Source organism: Pyrus communis, chromosome 1 (genome assembly GCF_963583255.1).
Source record: "Pyrus communis chromosome 1, drPyrComm1.1, whole genome shotgun sequence".
Lineage (NCBI taxonomy): Eukaryota > Viridiplantae > Streptophyta > Magnoliopsida > Rosales > Rosaceae > Pyrus > Pyrus communis.
The window spans coordinates 16902878-16918763 of NC_084803.1; the positions used below are offsets into that span (position 1 = coordinate 16902878).

Genomic DNA, 15886 nt, shown 5'->3' on the forward strand with positions numbered 1-15886 from the left:
AACTCGACGTGAAACCCAAGTGGGCTACGTAGCTACCCAAGATCAAGTTGCAGATTTTTTTAACAAAAGGTCTATCCACTTATCGGTTCAACTATCTTTTGTCCAAGCTTCCCGTTTGCCGACGATCACTCAACTTGCGGGGGCGTGATAAACCAAGTTTGAAATCCAAGCTTCCTGCCACAAAACTCCCTGAAGATCACAATGGAATCAGTCAATAGGAAGGCTTAGCTACAACTTATCAACAGTCCAATCCTTTGGCTGTTAAATGATTTTGAATTCAAATAGATTATTTGTTAATTATGTTATCTGTAAATTATCTTTGGTTTGTTTTGAAGAGTTTGTTCTTCACTCAAACTCTCTATCTGTAATCACTATAAAAACATTAATACAATACACTCAAACTATCAAGCACAATTCTTATACTGAATACTCTCTTCTACAAGTATGTGGTTGATTTTCAACCATAGATCATGAGTAGTAGAGACTAAATTAGAAAAAAATATGATCGTTAAGGTCAGTCACATGTGGATGTGTAGTAAATTCTCAACTGTAGATCTATATGAGTTTGCACATCGAAGTCCATACACATCAATGGCCATGGATTCAATTGCGCGCCCACTAACCCTAGCATTCTCCTCCTAAGAATTTTTAGATTCTCCTCGCGGCCGTCTTTCTTGATTGAATATTTTAGTCCAGAATCAATTAGGTCAGCCATCATATTCTTCGGAACTTTTAACTTTTTTGATTCCATCAATATTTTAAAAGAGATCACTATCTTTTAATTAACATTATATGTTGATGCTGACGATGTAATTATGCCAATAGTCATATCTTATGTTCCTTTTCAAACTCGCATCGGTTTGCATGGTTTGATTGCCGTATTGCTCAAGTTTTTTGTACCATGCAGTGTAAACATACTGTTTGGGGCACGGATCTCATTTTCATCCTAAACGACGAAAGCATTTGTCTTGTAACTGGTTGTGTAATATTTGCATTTAAAGTATTTATTGCGAACTATAACAGCAAAGGGACATACAACCGTGTAGATTCTCGCCTAAGGATGGGGAATTCAAGCTGGACAACAATGGGGAAGGGATGAGATCGGGAAAGGGATAAGACTATCCCATCTGTCTCCCCATTTATAGATAACCAGATTATAAAACGAATATGCTTTTTGCAAACGTCATATATAATTGTACGTAGTAGTATTGAATTTCATAGACCCAATAGATGATACTTCGTACACTGATCGAAATCCACATCAATGGTTAATTTAGCTGCATAAAACCCAACTGCTTTCTTTACATACATACATACACATTTGCATTTGCTAATGTTTACAACTTTGCTTCTCGAACTTCATGGAGACGCTAGATATCATAAACTTCAAGAGCTTGCTTGGTGGAAGAATAGAGAAACAGAAAGTTTTAGTATGCAGAGAAAACTTAAACGGTCTGCAAAAACTGTGAAGAATGCAGTATTGTTTAAATGCAAGACTTTCATATCTAATATCATAAAATATTGAGTTGGGTTTGCGAGAGAATCCTCGTGAGGCCAATGTATCTCACATTGCATTTGTTTCAAGTGGGGAGTATTAGGTCCATATAGGACGAAATGGCATATGAGGGGTGGGATTAGATCACATGTGGGCATTTCTTTGTCCTAGAGAGAGGATAAGAGGTTGAATACAGTGTGGTCACGTATTTCCATTTTGCATTAAATACTACATTATATAATGATAAGTAGTTAATTGAGTATATAATATAAGGGTAATGCTAGGAAGACTAAATTTGTTGACAAAATTTTACAAATTAAAGGATATGGAAGTTAATGATTGATTTATTACTTAAGTGTTGATAAACATGCTCATTCCTATTGTTAACACATCATTTAGTTTGCAAATTTTATTTCCCTAACATTATCCTTAAAATAAATATATAAGTTGCAGAAACTGATGTCCACACACTGAAGTAGCCCTTCACAAGTACTTCTCAGTTTCACTTTCCCCGACTTTTCTATTGTCCCCACAAAAGAAGTTTTTGGGGGATTATGAAATGATATGGAGGCAGTATTAGATACACACAACTAACCTATCTCAAAAATGGTGATGCCCACCTTGTTCATGCTAACTGGAAACTACCAGCGTTCTCTGATTAGATTCAAAAGTCATGGTACAACATCTCAAAAGTCATGGTATTTGCTCTTCCTTTCTCTCTCCTAATGTGATTCGCTCTTCATATAGTATAATATCATCTAAATTCAATTCAGTATTGGTACCAAATTACCAATGAAGATGATTTGGTAAAGCAAAATGCTTTAAAGAAAAATATGAACAAAAGTAGAAGGGGAACTATGAATTAGTACCTTTGTCATTCAAACTCCAAAAGAAGACTTAATATTATTCCCTTCTATAATCAGGAAACGGAACTCTGCCAGACTCAATGTGTTTGACATCTTCAATGAGGATCTCATAGTGCCTCTTCACCTCCTCAGCAGACTTCCCACCGACCGCTCTCGCAACCTTCTGCCAGCGGTCAGGGGTGTCCTTGTCGTACAAAGCCAGGGCATTTTCAAACTCTTTGTTTTGCTCAGGAGTCCAGGAGGAGCTAGAGCTTCTCGAGGAAGTGAGTGAGTTGGATGCCATCATAAGGACTTCTAAAAAAAAAAAAAAGCCTAAAAACACTTCTTAAGAAAGGAAAGGAAGGGCTGTGTTTATCTCAGTCAAGGAAGACTAAGGTCGAGGAATGGCTTGAGAAATAGATAAGCAAATAAGCTCCTTATAAGCAGGAGGAGAAGCACCAAAAAAGAGTGGTGGGGTTAAGCCAGTTGGCCGAATATATCATCAAAACGGGCGTAATTTGAAGTGACTTGTTCCCTCAAGAGCCACAAAATGAAGATGCAAATGGTAGAAGAGAATCCAGTACGAAAGGGCTGGCCCTTTATTTATTTAGTTTTTTTCCTTCTACCACAACTATATTCCTTGATCGATTGACCACCAAGTTGGACCTCCTTTTGTTGCAATTACTCTTCTTAATTATGCAGTGCTGGTAACTTTGCAGCAACTGAAAACACATAATGTATCAATACTTGCTTGGCTGGCATAAACAACTAAACAGGAGAACTTCCGTGTAATCTGTTGTATCCTTTCTGTCTCTCTCTCATCAAATCTTCGTCATGTGATGAGAGGAAGATATGGGTATACAACATAGAATATGTAAATTTTTCTTCCATGCAAATAGATGTTTCTTTTTCAATTTCTTTTGGGAAATTGAAAGAATGCCATATATATTATGTTTTACTTTGTAGTTTAGGCTTAATTTTCGCTTTTAAGTAACTGTTTTCTCTATATATGTGATAAGGTCTTAGCCACCTAGGGCGAATTGCCTTTCTGTGTTTTTACCTTTATGTTCTCCATCATGATCCCATGTCTGAAAATGGGCAAGGCAGGATATTTGAGATTGTGTTAGTATAAAGGGTCCATATCTTCCCCTTTAGGGTTTTGGATTCCAATGTTGTTCGATAAGCTCATGTACAAAATGGTAGTGAACAGCTGTTATACATGGTACGTTAAAATTAAGCTCAAATGCATGCCGATAGCAACTCAATATTTTAGGTCAATGTGCATTCATTTGGACCACATTCGAATCTTAATTAGACGATCTATCCTTTCTGATGTTTCCTTTCGGAAATAATTACACATTTTTTCTCTTCATCCATTCCCTTGTTTATAGCATTTGAATCGAATAAAATAAAGAAAAAGGGTAGTTTTGATATAGGCTATTCTTTTTTTAATTTCTTGGATTAAACATTTACTCCTTTTAAGAATTTGATTAAACATTCTTCCTACAATTAAGGTGCCACTTATTTTATAAGTAACATTTGTTTAATGCCATATTACATGATTTGCCATTATAATGTACCTTTAATTAATTAATAATTATCATGTTAATATCCCAAATCTCCTAAAATGTAACGTATTAGTTTTAAAAATCTTAACACATCAAACCTATCAAACCTAATCTAATTATGCTTCTAATGTGCATTTTATTCCTAACTCCACACCATACAAGTAATTAACGTGTTATCTTCTTCTACAACCATTAGCAATTTTTTCATGTCATTGCTTTCCTCGATCGGCTGATCAAACCCTCTTTCGTTCTCCCTTGTTGGTCATATTCATTTCCTTCATATTTCATTTTATGCACACCTCTTGATCTGAGTATCCATATCAAAGGGTATGCTTTTTGTTTTAGCGCACTTTTTATCCATCTTTCCATCTTTTTCACGTACCATGGTACATTTGGGAAATAGAATTTAGTGGTACATTTTCTTTTAAAGGATAATTTGGTACGTTTCAAACCGGTATATTGGTATATTTTAGGTTAGAATGGGTATGTTTCAATTTAGCATCAGTACGTTTCAAGTTGTTATTGAATGTTTCAAGGTGAAATGGGTACATTTCAATTTAGCATAGGTATGTTTCAAGTTGTTATTGGTACGTTTCAAATTGATTTCAATTTAAAATTCACATTTATATATGGGTACGTTTCAATTTAGCATTGGTATTTTTCAAGTTGTTATTGAACGTTTCAAGGTGAAATGGGTACGTTTCAATTTAGCATCGGTACGTTTCAAGTTGTTATTGGTATGTTTCAAATTGACTTGAATACGTTTCAAATTGATTTCAATTTAAAATTCACATTATATATTTCATGCTGAATAGCATTAATCTCAGTCCAAAGACTCCAAACTCATCCTTTTTATCAACAACTTTTATATTTCAATAATAATTTTATGATGTGAACGAGCTAACAAAAGGGGTATAAACCCTGACGCCAAAAAAAAAATTTCAAAATTCAAAGTTTATAGATAATATTGGTGATTTAGTTAATAGCCATTAATAATAAGGAAAACTAATGAAAATTGCTTAAAATTTTTGAGTTTTAACAATAAGGACAAAATAAAGGGTAAAGTGAATAGTACCAGGTTTGACTTTTTAGTGTAAAAATGTGATTTTTCGTTAAAGTGAACAGTACCGTGAACTTTTCGTTAAAACTCCCTTAATAATATCCCTAAAAGAAAGGTATAAATCCTGACAAGACAAAAAAATTCCCCTTATCAACTAAAAGGATAAAGTGGGAAATCAACTTATAGCATTTTTATTTTAAAAAATAAACTAATGACATGTAAATAAAATAAATTTAAAAATGATTAGGTGGACACTAGTTAAAGCGTCTTAATCAAAATTTTAAAAGAAACAAATGTTTAATAAAAATTATGTAAAAAAAAGTGGGGGATTCTAATTTTCTCAAAGAAAAACTAACGAACGGAAAAGCATGAGTGTGCAAAAGGGAAAAAAAAAAGATAAAGTGTGCAAAAATGATTTTTCTTTGTTTTTTATCATGTATTGTTGTGCTTATTATCTTAATTTTCTCTTCTCTAGTAAAACATATATTTGGTGATGATCTTGATTCTTCCATTCCACTTGCTATATATTCTTCCAAACAAAACAAGAGATATGGATTCATTTTCTTGGACCAAATAAATCTATGGTTGCTTGGAACGTTTGGGATATTCTTGAGATAGAAACGCAATTGGCAGATTACCAAGAATTCACTTCCCTAGCTAGTTATATACCAAGCAAGTTGGTTCAATCGACCGCCCCCTGTTTGTATGCAAGTGGCATATATTTTAGGTCCATTGCTAAAAAGCTTAGAATCTGTGATTGTTTAAGTTTTGGCTTACAAAACTGAGGCTAGGAATAAGAGTCTCAAATTTCAACTTTCTCAACGAATCATTGATATATAGCTATATATCCTAAATTAATTACTTTTACAAGGAATTATTTTTGTGGTTTGTTGGTTGATGATGCATGCATAATGTACATTTTTGGAATTTGACCATGTAAACAACAATTATGAAATATTCATCGAACACAAGCTTGTTATACTTAAATAGTTTGCACTAGTAAAAAAAAATTACTTGGGCGACATAATTTTAGGAGACGAAGAAAATTTCATCTACCAAAAAACATTTGCACGACCAAAAGTACCTTTCATTGTGCAAAATGTCTATGACACAAAAAAAAAAAAAAAAAAAAAACAAAACAAAACCTTTGCGTGACGAAGAGTTTCATCGTGCAAACTATAGTTGCTCAATGACTGTTTGTGTTTGTTGCACAAGACCTAGAAAAATTCACAGTAAATGAGAATTTGGCATCAATTTTGTGCAGTAAACGAATTTATTGCACAACGAAACATTTCATCGTCTAGAAAAAATGGAATGACAAATATCTTGAAGGCTTTGTAGCGGAACACCCAAGAATCTTAGATGGCACAACAATGGCAGACATTTATTGGGGCACGAAGAAGGCACTTAGGGAGACGAAGAGCTTCGTCGCGCAAGGATTCATGAGATTCTAGGTTAAAATTCCAAATCCGCACCCTTGTCCTCATTTCCTATCTTCCTCTTCTTCTTCACTAAATTCGCAAATTTCTTTCAACCCCAAATCTCAAAACCTATTTCCTTTAATAATAAGAGCGACACTAGGCTATTGCCAACAAAACTTTATTGAGCATAGTAATGTCCACACTTTGATAATAAGATCGATTAATCACAACAATGTGGCCATATAGATTAACGTTTCTTTTCAATTTTGTAAATGTGAGGGAACTATTATATGATGTTAAAATTAAGGTATCACTATTATATTATCAATGAGGTTTTATTATACATATTAAAGCTCATACTTTGACCATGAGATTGCTTAATCATATGGCCATTGAAGATGTACCTTTGACATTTGCAAATGTTACGACACTATTAAATGATTTTCAAACTGCATAAGTGATATAATGTGATTGACATTTTAGAAAAGTCAATTTTAAAATCCGAACCGTTCAATATTTAGAGCTCTCCTTCAAGATTATCCTTGAAAAAATTACTTTATTTAGAAATGAATAAGTTTTGGAAGCTCAAAAGAAGAACATCTTAGAATTAATTAAAAACTTTATACAACAAAATCAGGATATTTATTGCTTTAGGTATGTTTAGGCGACAAAATGTTTTTAGTTCGTCGCCTAAATAATCTTAAAGCGACGATTGGGAATTCGTCAGCTCCTAATCACCTAAAATACGAGCGGGTTTTTAATTTTTTTAATGCTTGTTGTGCTACGAAACTTTTAGTTTGTTGCCTCAGGTCTTCTTAAGCAACGAATAATTTTGTCGTCACCTGAAAAGTATTTAGTCGATGAACTTTATTTAGGCTTTCATCACGCAAACTGTGGAAATTTTGGCAGTGCACGAAAAATAGGCTGAGTTTTTAATTTTTAATGATTGTTGCGCGGCGAAGCTTTTGTCCTAAATTAAAACCGGGGCCCCATTTTCTTCTTTCTTTTCCTCTCCTCTACTCTCCGCCCCTGTCTCCATCTGACCTTAGCTCACTCTCTTTCCGATCCTATCTCCCACAGTCTCTCATTGTCTCTTCAACCTTCTCTCCCTAAGGTAATTTCTCCTAAACCCTTGATTTTTTTTTGTTTATTAATTTTCAATTTTGGGTTTATTGGGTTCGAGATTAGGTGAGTTGTTGGGGTTCGGGACTGGGGGGTGGGTTGTGGTAGGTTGGAGATCGTGGGTTGTAGGTGGTGGAGAAGGGTGGTCATGGGTTGAAGGTGGCGAAGGAGGGTGGGTGTTGGTTGAAGGTGCCGGGGAAGGGTGGGTGGGGTTGTAGCTGGCGGGGGAAGGCGCGGGTTGTAGGTGGCAGATTAAGGTTTAGGATGTTTTGCAAATTTTAGGTTTTTTTTTTTTTTTTTTTTGGCATATTAGGATTAGGATTTTATATTTATTTCTTAATTTTTTCCTGATTTGGGTTTTTTGTTTTTATTTTATTTTTAATTTTAGGTTTAGATTATAGTTTTATATCTTAACTTTTTGCATATTAGGTTTTTAGATTTAGGAACATTTTTTTTTTAAATTTAGGATTAGAATTTTTTTTTTATGATTAACTTTTTTTTTTTTTTTTTTTTTTTCAAATTATGGTTTTAGTTTAATTTTTTTTTAATTTTAGGATCAAAATTTTAGTTTTATGAATACTTTTTTAATTGTAGAAATTCAATTGATATTTTTGTTGTCGACAAATTTTACAAATGTCATGTTTGATTTCTTCTCATCGTCGTTCATGTGCTAGTGCATCTCCCACACCTCCTGTTCTGGCCAGTAGTGCTCAACTTATTGTGAGGCCTACACCAGTTATACCAGTTATTTCTGAGGTGCTCGCATCGTTCAATACCTCGGTGACGCATCCATAGTTAAGCATACGTCGAACTCACCGACGACGTCGTGCAGTTGACCATCCATCTCAGATTCCCTCAACATCCATAACTAAGGAAGAAGGATCGTAATGTGGGACAAGATTGGGGTGAATTTCCACGAGGATATGTAAAGAAAATGAAGCGTTTTAAAATTGACAAAACGAAGGGACGTAACATGAAGTAACAAATTTCATGTCTGCTCTCTGATTTGGGCCCATTTTACCTTTCTAAAAAGAAAACGACGTCGTGGTCCAAGCTCAGTGATTTGCATAGATATATGACGGATTTTAGCCCTCCGGGGCTGTTTAGGCTTCCAAAAGTTTCGTAATAAAATCGTACCTTTTGGTTTTCATCAATTAATGATGATTACTTTTTTTTTTTTTTTTTTTTTTTATTTTATTTTATTTTTTTTTTAAATATCAAAGTCTTTTGAGCTATTCCAAACGGTTGTAATTTTTTTATTTAAATCATTATATGTAACAATTGTAATCATTCAATTATTAATCAATTTTAACCCTTTGGAATTTCTCTTAAACTTCTGGTGGACTCCAGACCTTATTCTTCAAGGGACTATGTTGGTAACCCTTTTGATTAATTCGTGTTACGTCAATTGGTACTCAAGTAGACCTAGATGCTCGGAATGCATTTTGCAAACTGAATCACTCAATTCAAAGAGCTTCATGAGGTGTTACTCCAAGCACTCGAGCCAAATAATAGAAGGGATGCCAAAAGCAATAAACAAAGAGGTTAGAGGCCTTGTGTTCAAGAAAGTGAATTAGAGGAAGCTGCGCAGCCGCCCCTGGATAATAATCCAAATCATCAAAATCACAAAAACTTTGATGATTTTCAAATTAAGGAAAACTTGCTGGAGGCTGACGGGAAAAATGAAGAAAAAGAAGTTAATGATGACGACCATGTAGGAAAAGAAAGTGATGTACCTGTTGAAATTCCAAATTTGAAAGATGAAACTGGGAATTAATGGAGCACATATAATCAAAGTAGAGGTGTCTCAAATAAAAGAGAACTTGTGGTCGAGTTCATCTCAAATGGAGAAGAATACGAGAAAAAAATAACCAAGCCAATTTAGCAACAATCAACCAAGAGAAATTAATGGACAAACTTGACCATTAGAGGGAGTTTGTAATGCAAGAAACATTATGTTGAAATATCTCACATCGACCATATCTCTGAGTAATAAGAGTTTAAATATCCTAACCCCACTCCAACTAATATCGAGGCCTATTATGATAAAACCTCACACCTGACTATGTAGGTGGTAATTAACAAGTTAAGGGCAATATCGATGTTGTTGGATGCAATTCTTCGGCCTGTCTCTCTAATAATTCAACATGGTATCAAACCTAAAAAGCGGGCATGTATTGCCACGTGATAGGTGAGTCCCTTTGGCCCGTCGTGATGATGTTCGGTCCCTTGGCCCCTTGTGTAGGGTGAGTCGCATTGGCTCCACATAGTTGTCGATATGTGGATCTCCCATGTATGACCTACTAATTGGGTCCCACATGAGGGGTCATGCTAAAATATCACACATCAACTAACCTCACTCCAACTAATATCGAGGCTTTTGTGATAAAACCCCACATCTGTCGACTTGTGCATATGGTAATTAACAAATTGGGGGCAATATTGGTGTTGTTGGAAGTTGGCCTTTTGGCCCGTTTATTTGATAATTTGACAAATTATGCCGACTTGAAGTGTGAATACTAAGTTGCTAGCTGTGAAGTCAAGATTCTTGGGTTTGGTTTTCCTTGTCAAATATTGTAATTGAACCTCACACATGCTCAATTTAGCCTTAGGATATACTCTGATTATGGGTTTTTGCTGCAAGAGTAAATGTTCAAGATATGGCACATTTTACCTCAAAAGGTTTGTTCATGCATGTACATTTCATATTTATATATGTGTTGCATTGTATCTAGTTTGATTGTTTAGTCAGCTTTGCACGCTGACTTCTAGCTGTATAGGCACACAAATTAAGATAGCCTACATGGGCTGACTAACACCTTTTTGCTGGTGGTCAGTTTCTGGCCATTGAGCTGCCTATATCTCTTTTGCAGCCGACAAGTGTCCTTGACACAAGTTGGCTAATGGAAATCAAATTTCCTTGGGTATAATTGTTCCCTAGGGTTTCAATTTGTTGCTCATGGGTTTAGAATTTATTTTAGAGTGAGAGAGTTGCCTTAAAAGCTTTAAGCTTGCCTTTTCTCCATTTATGAAACCCTAATTGCCAAACCTTCTTCATGCATTAAACACCAATCATTAGGAAGTAGGTTTGCATTTTTTTCATGGTCTTGCATTAAGTTTCAAATCGTTATATAGACTTGTTTTAGGATTCTCATCAGTTTCTTCCTTCAAATGTTTGACTAGAGAAACTGAATGGTCATTGAATCCAGATTTCACATAACCTTCATTGTCATATCATTAGCATTGGTTGTGTTAGTTATCAATGCCACAAGGTGATGAGCTTAGAAAGAGCTGTCACTTCGTGAAGACCGTAAGAGTTCATCTCGTGTAAGCAATGTTGCACAAAGGTAAAACTGCTTCATAGATAGGGTTCTAAGAATTGAGCTTTGTGTGGATTTTTGTATGAACCTTTGTTTACACTAGTGGATTAGACTCAGTGGTGAGTCCCTGGTTTTTTAACCTAGATGTGGGTTTTTCTTGCCAAAAACTCCTTGTGTTGATTATTATTATTATTCTTGCTCACATATCTTGTTAATTTGCATGTAGCACATTGACTCTAAGGTTTACAAACAGATATGTGCTTTCAGCTAGGTTTAACAAAGTTTAAATTTCAGCTAGGTTTAACAAAGTTTAAATGTACACTGAATTGGACCTTTGTTAACTAGAGTTAAGTTTGTAAACTAGGTATAATTGTTTATTATCAGTTTTGGTAAACTAACAAATTTGATCTTAGTTAACTTGTGATGTTGACTAGTCAGTCAAGCATATATCGAATTTTAAATTACAAGATATTCTATCTAGTACCAATTTCACTAGCTAAAATCATATGTGACATAGGGTTTAGAATCGTTCTGTCAAGGTATGATGAAACCAAGGCCCATATTGACCAAGAGATGCAAGAGTCATCACTTAAGAAAGAATTCAAATATTAAGTTGCATGTTCTAATCTTGTGTATGGTATTAGCTCCATTGTAAGTCCAACCATATATCAAGAACATTGGGCTATTTGGGTTGAAGAATTTATTTACACATCAAGATCCTTACCATTACTGGTTCGATTAAAGATGAACTCGAGGTTGAGTTTTTTCCAAGTGAAGTTAACTGATGTAGAAGAAGATTGTTGTGAATTTATATGAGGAAAGGTAAAGAGCAAGAAGCGCTTTAAGATTGACAAAGCGAATGGATGCAATATAAATTCAGAAATTTGGCATCTGAGCTCTGTTTGGGCATGTGATACCTTTCTCAAAAGAAAACGACGTCGTGGTTCAAATATAATACTTTGCAAGGATATATGACAGACTTTTAGCTATTCAAGGCCGTTTAGGCTTCCAAAATGCAATTTAAAGTTTCGTAAGAAAATTAGGCCTTTTGGTTTCCATTGGATTAATGACGATTAATGTTGTTTTTAATTCTCAAAGTCTTTTGAGTTGTTCCAAGTCGTTGTAATCTTTTATTAAGTCATTGGATGTAACAATTGTAATTATTCAATCATTAACCAATTTTATACCTTTGAGATGTCTCACAAACTTCTAATAGACTTCATACCTTGGTCTTCAAATCTAATATGCACTCCTTACAACTATATTTTTATAGAAAGGATGAAGTGCAAAATGAGATTTTTGGACTACCAACAACAATTCCCTAAAAATATTTGATGATGATTATGTTTTGTTGCATGCTACAAATATTGGTTGGATATGGATAATAGATGAATATAATTGTTGAAAATGTTGGTTGGATGTGAATATATGTTGTATTATGTTTGCAGGTTATGGAAAATGTTTTACTTTTAAGGGAAGCTCTTTGATTTTTCAGTAGAATTCTAGGTTGATATTTTACCATAAATGTCTTTTTTTTTTTTTTTTTTTTTTTTTTTTTTTTTTTTTTGTAGTTAAAAAAAAAAAAAACCAAAAGGTCACATGTCTACAAAGTCTGTGAAGGTCACATGTGTGTCGAATGCACATCACCATTACTTATGATCTCCGACATTGTGATGCTTTTACGTTTGACCATCACAACATGCTAGTCCATGACATATGATCAATAGTGGAAACTCATTGCCATCTGCAATGGTAAACCTGGGCAAAAGTGTTGAAGGACATGAAGAAGGTGATGTGGCATGAGCTATAAGCAAGTGTATTCAAATTTTAATAGTACTTTCTAAATTAAGACTATTATTATTAATATTTTAATACTATTTGATTTTTGCAGCTGAACTTTAATGTTGAAAACCTTGATCCTGACCATACAACCTACATAGAAGAGCTCTTCACGAAGTGGTACACAGAGTGGAAGAGCGACCTCCACCACCATTTTGAGGCTTTTCCAAACATAGAGTCTGCTTTCGCCAAAGGCTGCCTAAGGAATTGGTGAAGTGGCCAACGGATTGAGCGTGGCTGTGCAAACATTTTCAGAACCCTAAGTCTTTGGTATGTATAATAATATTTTAATAATTATATTCAAGTATTTGCATTAATAAATTTTGTGTTTAACATAAGAGATCTCAAGCCAACAAAATCAATATGTTGTAAAAGAAAATTTTCCACCACTCTGGTTCGAAGCCCTTCTCCTATAGGTTGAGAAGCTACAAGAGGTAAAAGTATATTATTTTCAAAATTTAATATATAGTGATTTTTATTAAGATTATTTGATTATTTTTTTAACATTTTTTTCTAAGACGGTTGTACGTTTCTAGAGGTCGACATGTAGTTTATATTCGACCAAGGCCCAAGACAGCTGAGCAGCTCCATAGAAGTTCTTTAACTTTGCTTTTCTTTCATTTATAAATATTAAAAATATTAATATGTATTTTCTTATATTAGGTTGTTGTGGTGGAGAAAATGTGGCATCTTAGCTTCCCTTAAACACCCATTGTGGATGCAAATTTCCGCCATCCTTTGACAAAAATGCACCTGCAAAATAGTAACACTTAAGATTAAGGCCAAAAGCCTCATGTTCCCATGATGAATAAGGGTTTTGGCTGAAGAATCTCCAATGCCAAAGTTAGAATTTTGAAAAGAATGTATTTATGGAGTTTATGGGTAGCCAATGGCTAATTTTTTAGTGGGATAATAAGGCTATTTATAGGGGAGTGGTTGGCCTTATTTGGAGAATAGTGACCAGCCGTATATGGTGTAATTGGAGAATAATTGCATGATATTACGTGAAATAATATCTTGCAATTAACATGGTAATTAATTCCAAATTAAATAGGAAGTTTTGGGAGTTAACTTTTGAATAAGGATTTGATGAGGAGTGATAAGAGGGATTTGAATAAATACCATTTTGATCACTTTTGACTCTTCCTTGATTGAGTCGTTATTGTCTGTTGCACGAGCGTGGGAATCCTGGTGTGCCTCAAGGGTAATTTTGTCCTTTTAACGCAAAAGTTCTCGTGTCACCTCCATAATTTTCTTGATTATTTTTTGCTCCACAAATGCATCCACACCTACTGGGCTACTCACAGGAAAGGGCAGCAGGTGTAGTGATCTCCAACTTTGATGCAGATTCTTACTTGGACTTGGAATTAGATTCTTCTAGGAAAGGGAAATAAATCACCTCTAAAGCTTATTTAAGCTTACCTTAAGTATGAGATTAAATCAACTTCGGAGGGCAACTATTTATCCCTACAAGAAAGAGAGAAAGCTAGAGGATATTTGTTCCCCCTCCCCTAGCATTCTTCTTCTCTTGCCCGTGCAAAGAACCGTTTTCCGTTAATTTCTTTGTCTTTTTCGCGCTGCACCAATGTAAGAAAAACTTCATTTTTTTGTCTTCTTCTTAAGTTGTGCTGTCGCGGGGTAACTGTGCGGTGGTGCATCATGTCAGCTGACAAAGGCCAAGAGTTGGCTCGGTATAGGTTGAGGAGGTGGTGTGGCAACGGCCACCGCTTGGGTTGCTCGGCATAGGCCGATGAAGTGGCGTGGCAGAAGCCATGGTTTGGGCTACCACGGTTGTGCTGCTTGTTAAGAAGGAAGAAACTGCATGAGTTTGATTTACCAGCTATTGTAGATGGAGTAATCGAAAATGGTGCTGCCAAGATCGGAGCTGCTGAAATGAAGAGTCGGGTGAGGAAATTACTGAGTGCGAAGTGGCTGATGAAGGCAGGATGACTGCTAGAGAACCTAAGGTCATCCAAGCTGCTAAATGAGTAGTCTGCTATGTTTAGCTTGTGTCAGATTTCGGTGACCTTCATATAAGTTTATCAATTTGCTAAAATTTAATAAACTGCTTTACTCCATCTTTGTTTTTCTTCAAACTTTGCTTGTTTGAAGCGTCTGTCAAAACTTTTAGCCATAAAACCGTAGGTTGAGCACGCTGCTTCAAAAAATGCTAACGATCCCATGTAGTCACTATGGCCTTGAGTTTTGTCTTCTTAGGACGTTGAGCTGTTAAGTTCGTTGTCGACCGCTGCCCCCTGACCATTTGCTGCTTAACTGGAATTCGAGTATTTGATCCTTTGAGTTGTGTGGCCTGGATGGGTGTGGGTAATTGGTTTTCCCTTACACTAGAGAGTTTACCTAGTGTCAGCGAATTGGTTTATCATCTCGCATTGGAAAGCTTACCCAGATAGGTGTTAGGGAATTAGTTTACCCTCTCGCATTGGAGAGCAATTAGTTTTACCCTCTCGTACTAGATAGCTTACCCATATGGGTGTTAGAGAATTGGTTTACCCTCTCGCACTAGAGAGTAATTAGTTTACCCTCTCGCACTAAAGAGCTTACCCAAATGGGTGTTGGGGAATTGGTTTACTCTCTCACATTGGAAAGCTGACCTATATCGGTGTCAGGGAATAGGTTTATGTTTTCGCTCTGCAAAGCTAACCCATATGGGTGTTGAAGAATTGGTTTACCCTCTCACACTAAAGAGCAGACCCATATGAATGTCGAAAAATTAGTTTACCCTCTCTCACTAAAGAGCAGACCTAGATGGGTATCGAGGAATTAGTTTACCTTATCGTACTAAAGAGCAATTAATTTATCCTCTCGCACTGGAAAGCGGACCCAAATGGGTTTTGGGGAATTAGTTTACCCTCTTACACTGAAGAGCTTAACCAGATAGGTGTCGAGGGATTGATTTACCTTTTCGCACTAAAGAGTATGTAAGTTGTTGTTGTGAGCGTAGCTGAGGAAAACTGAACTGCTAGACAATTGAAATAATCCTCAGCTTGTGAGGTCTTGTTCGGCGATCTACTTGAGACTTCGAGCTACTTGTGGAACCCGCATAAGGGTGTAAGTGGGAATGCAATGAGATGCTCCTGAACCTTCTCCAAGTACTGTTCATCCTTAGATGTTTCATCATGTGTTCCTCTAAGGTTTAATTAGTGGTCAGCTAAGAATCTGAACGGATTGCAAGCTTATTCACCACTAAGTTTTTCG

The 15886-nt window shown here is 35.4% G+C and overlaps 1 protein-coding gene across 1 annotated transcript; it reads right to left on the reverse strand.

The window, feature by feature from the left end:
• Positions 1-1276: 1276 nt before the first annotated feature.
• Positions 1277-2730, reverse strand: LOC137728499 (protein RADIALIS-like 4). Its single transcript, XM_068467273.1, has 2 exons — positions 2365-2730; positions 1277-1397 (listed from the first exon to the last, which is right to left on the reverse strand). The coding sequence occupies exon 1, from the start codon at positions 2645-2647 to the stop codon at positions 2399-2401; it is 249 nt and encodes an 82-aa protein (XP_068323374.1). The 5' UTR covers positions 2648-2730; the 3' UTR covers positions 1277-1397; positions 2365-2398.
• Between the last annotated feature and the right edge of the window lie 13156 nt (positions 2731-15886).

Bases quoted from the DNA above. Each gene is read 5' to 3' on its own strand.
- LOC137728499 (XM_068467273.1), bottom strand. From the start codon at position 2,647: ATGATGGCATCCAACTCACTCACTTCCTCGAGAAGCTCTAGCTCCTCC.